General features: G+C 40.7%; 1 protein-coding gene across 13 annotated transcripts in view; it reads right to left on the bottom strand.

Annotated features, from left to right (window-relative positions):
- ROBO2 (roundabout guidance receptor 2) overlaps positions 1-16,961 on the bottom strand; it is a 766,105-nt gene extending 749,144 nt beyond the window's left edge. For 2 of the 13 annotated variants that reach the window (XM_072138549.1, XM_072138552.1), the window contains exon 1: positions 16,246-16,961. In XM_072138549.1, coding sequence (XP_071994650.1) covers positions 16,246-16,366 — 121 coding nt within the window. In that variant the 5' untranslated portion in view covers positions 16,367-16,961. The remainder of the gene's footprint in view (positions 1-16,245) is intronic. The other 11 variants (XM_072138545.1, XM_072138547.1, XM_072138558.1 and 8 more) reach the window with 8 other exon arrangements.
- Positions 16,962-17,282: the final 321 nt, after the last annotated feature.

Here is a 17,282-nt window from a genome sequence, read left to right on the forward strand (position 1 = left end):
GCACAGCAGCGACACCTGGTGGACATCGGGGGAACTACCTTAGTGAATCGCTGGAAGACCCTAATCCTCCACAGAGAACGCGCCGCTGGATCGCGACAGGACCGGGTAAGTAAATCTGCCCCATTGTATTATGGTGACTCTTCTTTAAAGGGGACTGTCTCATCATGGGTTCTCTATAAGGGGATAGAAACTGACTTTGAGGCAGCAAAATACAGACAGATTTGACTTGTTCTAGAACACAAGGCTGAGTAAACTGTTTGGACAGTCCCCTGTCATATAAATATCAATAGATTATTATTCAATCCGTCGGGCAAAACACAAATTATTAGATGAGAATCAGAAATCGGCTCACGCTATGCCAGGGATTCTGCATGATTTCCCATTGATGTCTGTCATTTAGTAGCAAGTCCTAGAAAATGTGTCACTGCGACGTTATCTCCTCGGCAATGGGGAAAAATCATTTAGAAATAAAGTTCTTTCTTGTATAAATGAATAATAAGAAGTCGAGGTTTGAGGCGTCTTTATCTGGCGATCATTTATTACAATACTGTAACATTCGTGAAATATGCCGCGTGTAATCGCTTCATCTGGGACAAGAAATGTCCTATTTAACGACTGCAGCGACCGGCGCTGAGCTCAGCATAATGGTAACATAGTGACACGGCGTCTGAAGTTATATGGAAAGAATCTCAAGCAGATTAATTATATTCTCAGTCAATGGCGCTAAATGATGATGACGAATGGGTATATTACAAGTTGTCCGACAAGACTAGACATAACTGATTCAGCCAATATTCAACTTTTTATTGGGGAAAAATACCCATATATAATTGAGTGTAAGCCGACCCAAGTATAAGCCAAGGCCCCTAATTTTACCACAAAAACCTGGGAAAACCTATTGGCTCGAGTATAAGCTGAGGGTGGAAAATGAATTGGTCACAGCCTCCACGATATATAGCCTGCCGGACCCTGCCCCACAGTATATAGCCAGCACGTGCCCCCCAGTATATAGCCTGCCAGTCCATATCCCCCAATATATAGCCAGCCCCCTGCCCCAGTATAAAGCCAGCCCCCTGCCCCAGTATATAGCCAGCCCCCTGCCCCAGTATATCCCCACCAGCGGGGAAGCCAGAAAGGTGAGTTTTGATTTTTTTTTACCCGAGTATAAGCCGAGTTGGGTGCTGAAAAACTAAGCTTATACTTGAGTATATATGGTACATTAAAAAACAAACTAAAACTGGAAAAGTTGGATGTTACATTAAAGGGGTTGGTCACTTTACCTTGTGTTTTTGTTATGTGAGTAAATGTGTGGGGGGCAGGATATTAGGTAATTTATTAATATAAATCTATTAATAGTTCTGCTCCACTTTCTTGATATGTAAAGTGAAACCTCCTGTCTTTTGCATCATCAGCCAGAGATTCCTGTCCATAAATGGCTGCACATGGAGGGTCATGTGATCTCTATCTGCATTCATAAATATAAGGTCAAGGTAGATAGAGATAGATAGAGATCACATGACCCTTCATCTGTGGCCATTTTATGGACAGGAATCTCTGGCTGATGAGGTAAAAGACAGGAGGCTTCACTTTACATATCAGAAAGTGGAGCAGAACTAGTAATAGATGTATATTGGTAAATTACCAAATATCCTGCACCACACTCTTATACACTCATTACAAAAGATATGAGATAAAGTGGCCAACCCCTTCAAGAAATAGGATGGGAATGGTGGCAACTAGTGATGAGTGGATCCAAACCCACAATGTTCAGGTCGGTGCCGAATATTGCAGGTTTGGGTCACCGAACCCAGACTTCAGGAAGAAGTTTAAGTTCCACTCATCCCTTACGCCCCTACAAATGCCACCAGCACCGCTGTGACATCATCAGAGTGAGACACAATCCTCTGGAAAATGAAGTCTTTGCCGGCAGTATTTAAAGGATTACCAGTGGGGGTGAGCATATTGGAACAGAGTCTTCAGTTTCGGATGAATTTGGTCATATTCATCAGTATTATCATTGAATGAAAACCAATAATCAGACACTGTCATGATCGGTCAATACAAGTATCCTCCAACACAAGAACTATTTAGTAGTGGGAGTCTAAGGATAGCAAAATTGGACCAGAAACTTGAAAAATTCCCTTAATGAAGTGCTCTACATCTTAGCATAGTTTGTAATTCCTATTAATATTTTTTTTAGATTTATTTTTCTTTAATTCCCATGGTTACAGATGAAAAGCTAAAACTTGGATAAAGGAGTCGTGGAGGACCAGGGGGTTTTCAATATAGGTCCCCCTTATCCAGCACGCGTCACAGCCCCTCTGTTTTTATACAGAAGCTCAGCTGTAACAGGGCATCCACAGTCATGCACCTGCTAGAGCAGCAGTTGCAGGCAGTAGCAGGTGTATACATGACGTCACCCCTGAGCCTCTGTATAAAAACAATGCCAGTAGTGAGGCAACCGAGTGCTGGATTGAGGGTGAACCTTTAACTAAACCTCTAATGTACTTTCCTCCATGTTTTTGTATTTGTATAAACTTGGGTATCAACTTTTCCATGGTGGTGATTCCCTCTGAAACAATTGCAAAATTTCTAGTAACATTTTAAGAAATATAAGCAATATATGAGGAACCTACCACTGATTCCCTAGTGATAAGTAGAACTTGTGTAGAGGGTGGCAGAGGTCACAACTACCGCTGAGTGCACAATGTGATTAGATGACTGACCCAGATACTGACCATCTACAGCCGTTCTGGAAAGTAGAACTGAGTGTGGGTTGAGCATGTGTGAGGCAGTCAGGGATAATCTCAGGCCTCTGTTCTTGTGACCATTTATAGGACCCCAATTACAGGCGGTCCCCTACTTAAGGACACCCGACTTACCGACAACCCATAGTTACAGACGGACCCCTCTGCCCACTGTGACCTCTGGTGAAGCTCCCTGGATGCTTTACTATAGTCCCAGACTGCAATGATCAGCTGTAAGGTGTCTGTAATGAAGCTTTATTGATAATTCTTGGTCCAATTACACCAAAAATTTTGAAACTCCAATTGTCACTGGGGCAAAAGAAAAAAAATTGTCTAGAACTTCCATTATAAAATATACAGTTTCGACTTACATACAAATTCAACTTAAGAACAAACCTCCAGACCCTATCTTGTATGTAACCCAGGGACTGCCTGTATAAGATATTTGGTTCTTTCTTCTGAATAAGTGGGAATATCCCTTCGATAGTAAGTCCACTTCTTCCTACAATGGTCCATCAGCTCGGTCATGTAATTTATCTATATTGCATGGCGTCCACGTAATAAAGTCAAGAAGGATATCACTACACAAGCTATGGTCCTATATTATGACATGAATCAACAAGTGCTAAAACTTTGTAAGAGGTGAAACTTTCCAGTGAGTAGAGCTTCCAGTAGCCCTGGTGATCCTCACCAATGACTCGTAATACTCACGACTTCCTACGAATCTCCGATGCTTGATATTATTTTATGACAAGGAATTTGTGTTGGTAATAATACATAAGAAAGTTGTATTCACCTTTAAGTCTAGACAGCTTGAACTACTTATGTCTTCTCCCCAACGTCTTGTTCCAATCTATTGGCCGATAATGTAATGCTGTCTTGAAATGAATTACATGAACAAGTGCTGTATGTCGAGAAGCCTGTCTTTCTGTGTCCTTGGGGAATAATTGTGTAGTACTCCAAGGTAGAGAATGTATTATGTACAATGAAAGCCAACAACAATACACAGACCTGGAAAGAATCAGAATCAGTATGTATATAAATATAGTATATATCAATGATCGGGACTGTGGAGTTTCATGGCATCTCATGCTCTTCTCCGGTTTGTTCTGACATATCGTGCTGCTATTGCCCTTGTGGTTTCTTCTTTACCATTTTCTCTTTGATTTGAAAAAGAAAAATGTCAAAAACTGCGATACTGTCTGAGGTTTCTGCCTTATATTCTGACTTTTCAACCTTGTAAATGTGCCTTAAGGTGTACAAAGAATTGTCCTGATTCAGCTCTACATGCAGTGCCTGATACATTTCAATGGACTTGGACAGTGTTTGCAGAATTCCCGGTGAAATATTCCTTGATATATCAACTTGATCTGTCTAATATCTGTCAAAATATCTCGGTATCTATGGTATTTATTCTTCTATCTATCTGTCTATCTATCTATCTATTTATATATCTATCTATATTTCTATCTCTTTTCGAAGAATGTTGAACACCAAAATGTTGCATCCAGCCATGGAATAGACTTCACCAATGTTTTTACATTATTTTTGGAGTGCTGCCTCTTCTGTGGATCGAGATACTAATGGTTCAGACCAGGAACCATACGACACAGCACCCATCCTTTAACAGGTTTCTGATATTTATTTATCTATCCATCTATCTGTAACAGGCAGCAGGTTGTGAGGCCACTGTGCAACTGAACAAGTTTTGCTTGGACTACTCCCATCGGGCAGATCTAAGTTATACTTGTTAGTATTCCACCCATGCAGGGATGGGGACTTTACATTAAAAAATCACCAGGTTTCTACATCTCTTAAGAATTATCCTAGGGTTTGTGGAAGTTGAGCCATGAGTCAGTAGATGATGGTATAAAGCACCATGGGTCAAGAAGAGAGACAAGTCAGGAACAAGCCAAGGTCAGGGCATAGAAAGTACAGAGGTCAAGGCAGGTAGCTCAGGTTTCAAGTCAGGGATAACCAAGGGTATTACAAAAGCAGAGTAAGACTTCAGAGATGAAGTCAAGGGACAGGCAGGGAATAAGAACATAGAAGCCGGATTCAGGAAACTAGATTTCCTTGCAGAACACATGCCTGCTAGGAACATTTCTGTTAAGACCCATTTAAATGGAGGAAGACGCCCTTTATCGACAGAGGTAGCTGGAGATAGGCCTTGAACTAATTTTGATTCTAATACTGAGTATACAGAACTTTCAATTTAACAGTGGTACACTCTGTTCAGGAGAAGTAAGAGGGGTAAGTGATGGGAGGAAAGGATATTACTAATTGTGACCCTTAATCAGAAAGAATCTACCATCAAAATCAAGCATGATAAACCAGGGCCACAATAATGACAAATCATGCTAATAAGTGTAGGGGGGGAGGGTGAGACTGAGACATGCTGCGGCAGTGTTACAACAGTGTAAAAGCAGAGCACAGAGGGGCTAGGGTAGCCCTTCAGGCTCATTAACTTAATTTTTAAAGTTGATTTTAGAAGGAAAGAGGCTACAGATAACAAATAAAAGAAGATTACCACAGTCCCGGTGCCTGGATCTATGAGTAAGTGTCCTTGGTTTATCATCATGGATTTTGATGGTAGATTTCCTTTAAGCTATAGAATTATCTTTAAATAACTATTATACATTATGCTGTACAGGCAATAATTACAAGAAACAATACCACATTCACATCAATTATGTAAATAATTTACTAAGCTTTTACTGAATTTTAAGATCGAATTGCAAACTCCAGCAGTCAATAAAGTCATAAACCAATTATGTGCAGCCTGCGGGGAATTTTTCCATTGACAGTAGAAAAAAAAATGGCATTGAATCCAAAAATCCTGTTGGCAAACGGGATTTTCTTCTACCCAGAGACTTGAAAAATTAAAATTGTGCTTATAAGTAAAAGTAAGAGGCCTGAGAGCAACACAGGGAACTGATTCAAGTGTATTTAAAAAGAAAACTGCAATTTGTCCCTGGAAAAGTAGGGCACATATTGATTCCTTTAATTGAAAAGGCTCTTGGGAAGGAGAGACTTTTATCTCAGTACTTCATCTAAATTTAGAAATTCAAAGCAATGAATAAGTTAATAGTTCTACTTAAAAAGGCATAATATTAGAGTTAACTTACGGAATAAAACAAAGGCTGCGCTGGCAATTCCTTGGAGTAAATGTTGCGAACGAATTAGAGTCTAACATTCCAAATATTATGCGTCCTCTACCAATGTATCCGTTTCCTTATCCACTTTCCTAAGAAGTTATTTGTTTAGGATCTTCTTTGTCTTTGTCATACAACAGATCCAAATACCCACCAACAGACCACATGGAAATAACCGTATGTGTGAATCCTTGATGCAACCATTGAAAGTGACTCCCAACGAGGATGAGCAACTTCTTCATGGATTGAGAAAATGGAAATGGGAAAATTGGAAATACCTGGAGATACTCACTCAACTGATAATAGGCCTAGGTTGGTTAACAGTATGTGGGAGTAAGGTAAAATGTAGTATAAAAAGAGTCTGACTTATCCAGAGGAGCTAGGGACTAACTTGCTGATTACTGGGGTTCTCAGTGATGGGTTCTCTACAGATAACAAGAAGGGGGATCCTTTGTATCCCCTGTTTTACCCTGAGATGAAGAAAGCAGCCAGTCGCATATGCACAAGCTGCTCTATTCACCTCTATAGTGCCGATGGAGATTGCCTAGTATGGTAGAGGGTACGAGGGTACAACGGGGATACAATGGACTCTCTGGATAGGGGCAAACTTACTGATTTGTGGGGGTCCATTGTACTCCCCGATTTACCCTGAGATGAAGAGAGAATCCGGTTGCATATGCACAAGCTGCTCTATTCACCTCTATGGTGCCGATGGAGATTGCCTAGTATGGTAGAGGGTACGAGGGTACAACGGGGATACAATGGACTCTCTGGATAGGGGCAAACTTACTGATTGGTGGGGGTCCATTGTACCCCCTGTTTTACCCTGAGATGAAGAGAGCAGCCGGTCGCTTATGCACCAGCTGCTCTATTTATCTCTATGGCGCCGATGGAGATTGCCTAGTATGGTAGAGGGTACGAGGGTACAACGTGGATACAATGGACTCTCTGGATAGGGGCAAACTTACTGATTGGTGGGGGTCCATTGTACTCCCCGTTTTACCCTGAGATGCAGAGAGCAGCCAGACGAATATACACCAGCTACTCTATTCATCTCTATGGCACTAATGGAGATTGCCTAGTATGGTAGAGGGTACAAGGGTATGATGGGGATACAATGGACTCTATGGATAGGGGCTAACTCACTGATTGGTGGGGGTCCATTGTACACCCCGTTTTACCCTGAGATGAAGAGAGCAGCCAGTCACATATGCACCAGCTGCTCTATTCATCTCTATGACACTCTTGGAGATTGCTTAGTATGGTAGAGGGTACAAGGGTATGATGGAGATACAATTGACTCTCTAGATAGGGGTTAACTTGTTTGTCACTGGAGAATCCCTCTAAAGAAGCACTTGTATTATGTTGCAAACAAGTAAGTTGTGCATGGATGTGCTACTTTAAAGGATTTTCCTTGAATAAGGTTAATGACCAGGTAGTTGGTGGAATTAAAAATATAAACACCTTACTCTGCTTAGACTCCTGATTCCTCCATCGCTCCAGTACTTCCAGATTTCCGACCTTCATCCAAATCAAAGTTTCAGGGGGTCACAGGACCGACCTCTTTCAAAGAATGGTTTCCTTGGACCAGGCAACAACACAAGATGTGATATCCTGTGTCCGAAGAGACAGTTCATTGAAGAGGGTCACATGACACCCCAGAACTTCTGGTCGGTTGCAGGCTCATAACTCGACGTAGATCAACATGGGAAACAGAGGAGAATGTAGGGTAGATGTATGTTGTTGTTATTTCCGATCCCAGACGCAACCCCTTGACTATGATAAACCCCTTTAAGGCTAAAACCCTCCATACATAACAGAAAATCGGAATCCCCCAATTTTGTACTGATTATCAGACTTTCTCCCAACTCTTCTCTTTCACTCGAGCCACCATTTTCTACCAAGAGAAGTTACATCATAATTGATAATAATTTGTGGCATTTATGACAACACCTGAAAAATTGTCCAGACTGAACAGATTGATCAAAGATTGAACAGATTTATTTTTGGAACTGTAGGTCAGTCTACGAGGATCCTGTTATGAGTTGAAGCTACTACTATTAATTCTCGGTACAACATTGAGATGAGTGGACACACATTGTGCTCCTACGCAAAGTACCTACGACACAACAGACATCCCCCCGATTACAAGAGAAGTGTTGGAAACATCAAATTATTCCGGCATTGTATTATTTCAACTTGTCATAAAACCTAATAAATATGTCAGATTTGACGCCATTTCTAATTTACATGGCAGGATGCTATATGTATGAATTGCACATTGTCCGTGGAGACCAATTACTTTTTGCAATGATTACTGCCATATGCTCATCTGTTTGCCATATGTGTTGATAACGTCTGTCGTAATATCTGATACATTGTTTCCCCTAATTCTCTTATTATGAAGACTCTTTTGCAGATCATAGTGGAGGAAGGGGGATGGGAAGGAGGCGCAAATGTTACACAAGTGGCGCTATGGCTTTGTGATTACTGAAGAGTGTTTAATGACTGGTCCTCCCTTGATTACGGCAAGTGTAATTATATGTATCCACCACTGTATATCCCCATGAGGATGCCCAGACTTATTGCCAAGTCATTAGTATTTAGCCACTGTAGTATAAATGTTGTGCTCACAGGTCAACCCATAAAATTGATAATTAGTTCTTTGCAAAGTTAATATGGAAAGGGCAATGGTGAAGACCCACGCAGGTCCTGTGTGGTATACTGAAGATTAATCCTTAATCATTTAATTGAAGAGCGGGTGAGGGAATCAGGGTAATTGCTGAAGAAGCAACAACCAACCACAATGGGGGAGGGGGGGATTCGAGACAAGAAGAAGAAGAAAAGAAGGTAATGAAATTACTGCTATGTGCTCCACAGGGCATAAACATACTGAAAAAAAAATCTATTTACACTTATGTATCCAACAAGATGTAAAATGCTTCCATTTTAGGGTAAATCTACTAAGGTTTATGATATATCAATGTATTAAGAGGATTTACTGAAAATGGTTGGTTATTCCCCCAAAGAACTAGTCCTCTGAATGTAGCATGCTGCACTCAGCTATCTCTGCTCCTACATCTGCTGGATGGAGTAATGGGACATCTGCTGGATGGAGTGATGGGAGATCTGCTGGATGGAGTGATGGGACATCTGCTGGATGGAGTGATGGTAAATCTGCTGGATGGAGTGATGGATCATCTGCTGGATGGAGTGATGGGAAATCTGCTGGATGGAGTGATGGGACATCTGCTGGATGGAGAGATGGGACATCTGCTGGATGGAGTGATGGTTCATTTGCTGGATGGAGAGATGGGTCATCTACTGGACGGAGAGATGGGTCATCTGCTGGATGGAGAGATGGGACATCTGCTGGACGTAGAGATGGGTCATCTGCTGGATGGAATGATGGGTCATCTGCTGGATGGAGTGATGGGACATCTGCTGGATGGAGTGATGGATCATCTGCTGGATGGAGTGATGTGTCATCTGCTGGATGGAGTGATGGATCATCTGCTGGATGGAGTGATGTGTCATCTGCTGGATGGAGTGATGGGAAATCTGCTGGAAGGAGTGATGGGACATCCACTGGAAGGAGTGATGAGACATCCGCTGGATAGAGTGATGGGTCATCTGCTGGATGGAGTGATGGGACATCTGCTGGATGGAGTGATGGGACGTCTGCTGGATGACCACTGAAGTCAAGCAGGAGACATCAGACCCTCTTTCTTGTGGTCAGTTAGGACAACAAACTATTACTCCATGACTGTCTCTAAGTTTCTAGCTGGAAAACACTTGTCTTTTGCTGCGCCAGATTTATCCCTCAGATAATGAATTCTGCAGCATAAGACTGTCGGTTCCTTCTTTAGACTTACTTTTAGTTGGTCTAAAGTGTGCGCCAGAATCTTGGGTGCATAGACGATTTCCCACAAGTCACACCCCTTTCTTGTGAGGTAACACCCATTTCCTGAAGGCCACGCATTGTCACAAACATTTAATAATTACAATCAGGCGCCATTGAAACATATAAAGGGTATTAGATCTCATCAATACCTATTATAATATCTACTGTATTTGATCCTTGACTGGAAATAAATTGCAAACTAAGTGAAAAGTAAAAAGACTTCCATCCAAATATCCATTCACTTCTTCCTTCATAACACATTTTCCAATTAAAACTAAAGGCAGAGTTCACACATGCTTTCCATTCCCCCTTCTGTTATGAAATAGCGGGTATAATGGCGCAGTAGCCAGCTTCTCTCTTTTCGCTACATTAGCAGAATCATAACGAAAGTCAACCTTTCATTTATTGAAGTCAATGGAGAATGGAAGGTGAACATTCTTAGCGTCTACTAAAGCAGATAGTGTAACTGAAAACCATAATGCAAGTGTGAATTCAGCCTGAGGGGGCAGTCCCACGGCCGTGTGTCCGGACCCTGGGCAAAGACGAAGGGCTGGCGGGAGGAGGAGGAAGGGGGAGGAGTGAGCGCTAATCACCCCTCCTCCCTCCATAGGCTGAAGAGCAGACACGGTCATGTGCAGATCACGGCCCCCAGTCCGGCCGTATGAATGAGCCCTAATTTGGTTAATCGGCATAGGAGGAACATAGTAACAACCTTGCAGAAACAGCTCTCTCCCTTACTTGGGTGATGTCTGGAACTGACGTTTATCACCACTGAAATTGATTGTGGTAAACTGCAATACAACACAAAGAAATAGCTTTTTTTATCGATGAACAAAATGCTAAGTAAATAAAGTAAAGAGAATCGAAATTCAACCGATATGCACTGTGACCACTTTCAGTCTTCCTCCAGGTACACTTACAATCTGGATTTGAAGGTGCTCAGCAGGGAGGTTGTTCCAAACATCTTGGAAAACAAACCATAGCAGTCCTGTTGATCTAGACCTGCCCATATCCTTCTGTATTTTTATGCAATCCCAACTTTATGTTAAGATCTGGACTCTATGGGTAGTTATTCTAGATATTGAATTTTTCCACGCAGCCTAAAAGTTTGATTCAAATATATAGTTAAAAAATTTCAAGCAATTGGCACATACCTTTTTCTATTGAGAAGTCCTTGTCATATATAGTAGCTATGGGATGTTTTATCACAGCGTATAACACTATCCCACCTGTACCTGAAGCTCTGGTATCACAGCAAAGACCATATCTAAGAATCAACATTATAAAAAAATAAACCAGCATTGAACAAATTGTGATTCAACGTGTATCCAAAGGTCAGATGTCAAGTTCCTCATAGCAGATACAAGATGAAAGTATGGCTTGATATTCCAGCCATGTGTACACATACAATTACTGTACTGCATCCTATGTGTCTGCGGAATACAAAGAGAAGTTGTATAATGATTTATAGGGGAAAAAATGCCTATTTTTGGTTTACGTAAAGTTGTAATCTACTATAAACGTTCCTTACTGCTATTTATAGGGCATCGTTCATACATCAATCGCAACATTTCCAATCCAATTGAAAACAATTGTTACATAAAGTTCCAAAAATTGCAATTATAGAATAGCTACTTAGCCCTATGTGATTCCACAGGCACTGAACTCCCACAATCCTCTATTATCCCTTAGTCAGCCCGGGGCACGGAGGGAATTGCAGGAGCTATAGTCTATATACAATAAAGATAATGGAAGGTGTCTCATATTAGTAGAGTCACAATATATTGCTGAGCCCTTTTGATATCAGACTAATACAGCTGGAATGGAGCAGGAACCTTTCAGCACTCGTGTGAGATTAAAGCTGTATTTCTATCTAAACTGCTCCCAGATGGCGACAGCACCTTGGTCTTTTCATCCTCTTGAACCTATTGTGGAAGAGGCAACAGCAATAAGGAGAGGTGATCATAGTAAGACTTTTCTTCTGTTGTATAGAAGTGTATTATAGTCAGAAAATACAGAAAAATCTAGATACAGAGAGACCTGAAGTTACACCGAAGAGTACAATGTAGAATAAATAGCATGGGGGTGGGGGGTCTACCGGATCCCAAATCATCCCATAAAAATACCAGCATTGTGCAGAGCACTGAATAAGCTTTCCTGTTTCCTAGTTATCTGTCATTTTTATTTTATGCAAATTAACCTCTCAGAGAATTATAGGTCTGGCAAAACTTGTGGGCTGTAGGAGATAAGTTCAATAAAATAGGACCTGGAGTGATGTCACAAGCATGTGACTCATCACATGCTTCAGATCGCCAAATTACAAACATGCTTTCCTGATGTACAAGGCCTTAGGACCTGGAATGGTGTCACAAGAATGTGACTCACCAATTACAATGGATTTCCTGATTGATGTGAAAGGCCTTAGGACCTGGAGTGGTGTCACATGGATGTGACTCACCAATTACAATCATTCTGTCCTGATTCATGTGAAAGAACTTAGGACCTGGAGTGGTGTCACCAGCATGTGACTCACCAATTACAATCATGCTGTCCTGATTCATGTGAAAGGCCTTAGGACCTAGAGTGCTGCCACAAGCATGTGACTCACCAATTATAAACATGCTTTCCTGATTCATGTGAAAGGCCTTAGGACCTGGAGTGATGTCACAAGCATGTGACTCACCAATTACAAACATGCTTTCCTGATTCATGTACAAGGCCTTAGGACCTGGAGTGGTGCCACAAGCATGTGACTCACCAATTATAAACATGCTTTCCTGATTCAGGTGAAAGGCCTTAGGACCTGGAGTGATGTCACAAGCATGTGACTCACCAATTACAAACATGCTTTCCTGATTCATATACAAGGCCTTAGGACCTGGAGTGGTGTCACAAGCATGTGACTCACAAACATGCTTTACTGATTCATGTGAATGCTCTAAATGTACAAGAAAATGCCACCCACTTCAGGAATAGCTGAGTATGATTTTATAAGAAGGGATGATAGATATACCAGACTGTATCTAAAGCTAGGAAGAAGTCAGCGGCATGATATAGGTATCATTGGTATTGTTATCAAAGGCTGTTTCCATCTGTGCTAAAACTTTTTTTGTCAGTAACTTTACAGTTATGCTTTAATTTGAAAGGTGAGGTCCACAGGGTCCATCATATGTTGTAATTTCCTATAAAGTATATCGAGACACCAGTAAGTGACACAAACAACAAGAAGTGGAAGAAATAACATAGGACAAGGGCACAAATAACAGCAGGACCATTTACATTCAGAAGATCGACCCCTGTACACGAATCTGGGATGGGAGACCAGGTGTTTTACCCAAGGTCCCCAGATACCGTCCAATCTGGCTATCACCCTATCTAGTACTTTTATTTTAGTAGTCACAAACAATGTAACAACTCCTTTAAAAATGTATATGCCCCTTTGAAAGTGAGTAGTTTTTCAATTTTGCAATAATCTAAATTTATTAAAAAAACTTTTTCTAGAGATGTTAGAGATTGTGTCAAAACCTTTTTCGATTATTTGCATATTTCATTTCCAGAGATTGTACAGAATTTCTGAAAGAATATTTTCAAATGTTTGTTAGACTCCTTTACTGGCAGATACACATCTCCACTAATGTGAGAGCCTTTTAAAGCTTTTTCAATTTAAACTTATATATTAATATTGAATATATAATGTGATTTTTGTCTGGTTTAAAAACTTTTATAGGCACTTGAATATCCGCAACAGATGGTTGTAACCCTTTCCAAGTTTTTCCATCATTTTAAAGGAAATCTACCAGTTGCTTTTATTCATTATGAACCAAACATATTGCTGAAAAAACAATTATAAAATTATGATAATGAGGCTCTGACGCTCCAGTGGCTGCCCGGGTGCTCTCCTCTTATCCTTATTATGCACTGCTCCAGCTTTGTCCTGCCCAGCATAAGCCGAGAATACTGTGTTGTTCCTGACAGGGAGAAGTAATCAACCACTGCACCAACCACTGTGTATGACTCATCCAGCTCTGGTTGATTAGTCCTGTCTGGACAGTGCAGGCAGCTCTGTGTTTGTGGAAGTAATGTGTTTATGTACGGAAGCCACCCTGCACCTAGCATTCCCTTGAATGACATTGCAGCATAATGATTTGCAGGATACTGGAAAGCTAGATGACATCACAGGCTCTTGGGAAGGCTGATGGGGTGGGATAAGGCATCCTTCTGCATGCTGGAGGAGTGCATAATTAGTGTAAGAGCTTCATTATCATAATATTATAATTCCTTTTTTCAGCAAAACCACTCGGTTCAGGGATAAAACAAGATATGTTTCTGCATCATTGTAGCTACATTAGGTTTGGTTCACAATGCATAAAAACAAATGGTAGATTTCCTTTAAGGCTATTCAAAGTTTTTGCTACAATTTAGAGCTTTTCAAAAAATGTTGGAGAAAGTTTCAGAGCCTTTTTTAATCTTTAGCCAGCTTGTAAATGTAGCATTTCCTAGAGATTGTGTAACTTTTTACTAGAACCGTTTCAAATGTTTTCAAGCAGAGACATATACTCACTAATCTGAGAGCATTTTTGAGGTTTTATAGCTTCTATAAGAATATTGAATATATAATATATTATTTCTGGTTTATAAACTTTTCTGGACTTTTGGAACACTGTAACAGTTGGTCATAACTCTTTCAAAGGTTTTCTATCATTTTTGCCAGAGTTCAAACCAATTTAGAGCCTTTCAAGAAATGTCAGAGTTATTTTTTTGATCAGCTTGGGAAATCTAGCATTTCCTAGAGATTGTGTCACTATTTACTAGAACCTTTTCGGATGGTTTCAAGCAGAGGCATGTACCCACTTATCTAAGAGTTTTCAATGAAAGCTTCTATAAGAATATTGCCTAAATTATGTCATATTATATCTGGTTTAAAAAACTTTTCTAGACTCTTGAAACAATCTGTCACATGGCCAGAACCCTTTCAAAGTGGTTCCATCATTTTAACACCATTCCAACATTTTTTGCAACAGTTCCAACCAATTAAGAGCCTTTTCGAGAGATGTTGGAGCCAGTGTCAGAGCCTTTTTTTGATCTTTAGCCAGCTTTTGACATCTAGCCTTTCCGAAAGATTGTGCCACATTTTTTTGAGAACCTTTTCTTATCTTTGTAAGACTCCTTTCAAGCAGAAGTATCAGCTGATGTAAGAGCCTTTTCAAGCTTTTTCAATGGAACCTTCTGCCTAAGAATCCTCATTCTTGAAAGGAGCTCTCACTAGAAACATTTCTGACAGATGAGTAAAGATGCTATTTGCCAAACTTTCTAAGTAATACAAACCAGTCTCATAAATGGCTATTTTTTTCTACCCATCCAGCCTGTATATGAGATCTACATTAAGCTCTCTTTTTTTTTTTACTACTAGACAAATGGCCCTCTATATAGAACCATAAACCTAAAACATAATGTATCCATTTGTTTATGAACTGCAGTAAAACGACAACTTTTCAGCCGATTCTCAGGTCTTACATTTTACTGATCTTATTATCCCCTTGCCCTAGCAGCACAGGCTAAGTGGCTCTTGGAAGTTGTCCATTGAAGTACTGTAGGTAAAAGATTTGCAGCGCCCTAATGCAACAAAGGAAACCCAGAAAGGAGGGGTGTGAGTGACTGCTGCTGCTGGGATGTTGCTATAAATTATTAAAACTTCTTTCTTTAATGTTGATGCTTCTCGTTAACCTTATATCACTACACAGAGCGACGGGGATAGAGAAAAAACGAACGGCGCATAGCATGATAACAACAGCCATTAGAAAGATCCTTGTGTGCAAGAAAATGACATGAATTACTCTTAGAATTCTAATAGAAAACACCCCGACATAGCAGGAGCCATAGATACGAGTTGTTTAACCCTTGAGATGTTCAGGAGAAGAATGCAAGGTTAAGCCTCAGACACAACTCCAATATTTGACTTTCCTCCCATCACCATATCCATACAGCTCTCCATTTAGACAAAAGTTAAGCTGACTGCAATGCTAATATTACAAAGCATTAGCCATCTCTTCCTCTATGTGCAATTCTTTTTAATAAGGTCAATCTAATTTACCTCTAAAATCAGATCAGTGCCGGAATATTAATCTTGCTCTTGGCATTCCGGAATTCACAGCTTCTAAATGACAATACATAGATATCAGATCACACCACGCTCCTAATTCCTGCTTTGCTAACATTTACAAGACATATTAGATGCATCGTAGGATATCAACATCTAACCGGCCCCATAATCTGCTCAAATTCACAAAGTCAACGCAACATGACAAGTCTACAGGTGCGAGTAGACACTGAGGAATCTCTCATGAAAGCCAAACTCTTCCAAACCTTTGGCATCTCCATCCCAAGTCAATAGAACCAGCAGTAAGTTGGTATTATATAGTAATAAACTTTTCCAACTTACCCCCTTTCCAGTTTTTGCCTTTGGTCCTGCTAACCTTACTTAAAGTTCCACCATGGAATAGGAGCAGAAGGATGAAGATAAGTTGAGGGGTGATGGTCCTGTCTTTCAGTGAAGATAACATGTCCAGATGTTCATTTCACAATATTCCTAACATTCTCCTTGTATTCCAAATTCCCCCGTTTTTTTTTTCCCCCCGATCGGAGAGTGGAGTCATTAATCACTGAAGAATCAGAGCACACAGTTGGTTTGCCATCGCTGGATGTCGAAGCAATATCTCAAACATGTAGCCCTGAGGTAAAGCACATTGCTCACTGCTCCTGTTTCATCACCGCACAGAGCAGGCAGCGAGCACTGCTGCTGGTTCACGCCAGGAAAATGCACATCTCTTCTCGTCACTTTGCTTATATTCAGGGTATATCCCTTTGTTTTCACCCAGAGATTGATTGACAAATATAAAAACTGTAATGATTGTGTCCAGCAGGAACGAGAGAGAAAATATGCTAGGCTCGGTCAAAACAGATGAGAAGCAGAAGCACTGACAGCTCAAAGCTCGGCTGCCTGAGCCTAATAGCCGTGCATGCAACTAAATTGCTCTTTTAAGAGTAATATGGCTTCAGTAAAAGCCGGTGTCATTGCCACTTGGGTGGAAAGTGCAGGGTTTATAAAATCAACCATGAACCCCGAGCGAGTCCGAGCTGCAATGCTAAGATCTGAACACCGGGTGTTATCGCCTTTCTATAACGTGGAGGGGGATGTTTATTATACCGGAGCATCCGAATGTTCAGGTCTCTTATCATAAAACCCACATTGTACCAGATCTTCCGATTATTTGGGGTGGGGTGGGGGGTTAAAAATAGAATTTTATGTATCTCTCATGCAGTAATTATTGATGCCGCCTCTTGAAATATTTATCAATCCAGAGAAAAGTACAAGCTTGTCCTGTTTTATATTGCATGAAAAGAGACCAGATAGGACGGAGGCACATCCGCAGCCGGCATGTCCTAGGCAGATTTCCGCTACATATTTTAGATTTTTGA

Source organism: Engystomops pustulosus, chromosome 2 (genome assembly GCF_040894005.1).
Source record: "Engystomops pustulosus chromosome 2, aEngPut4.maternal, whole genome shotgun sequence".
NCBI lineage: Eukaryota > Metazoa > Chordata > Amphibia > Anura > Leptodactylidae > Engystomops > Engystomops pustulosus.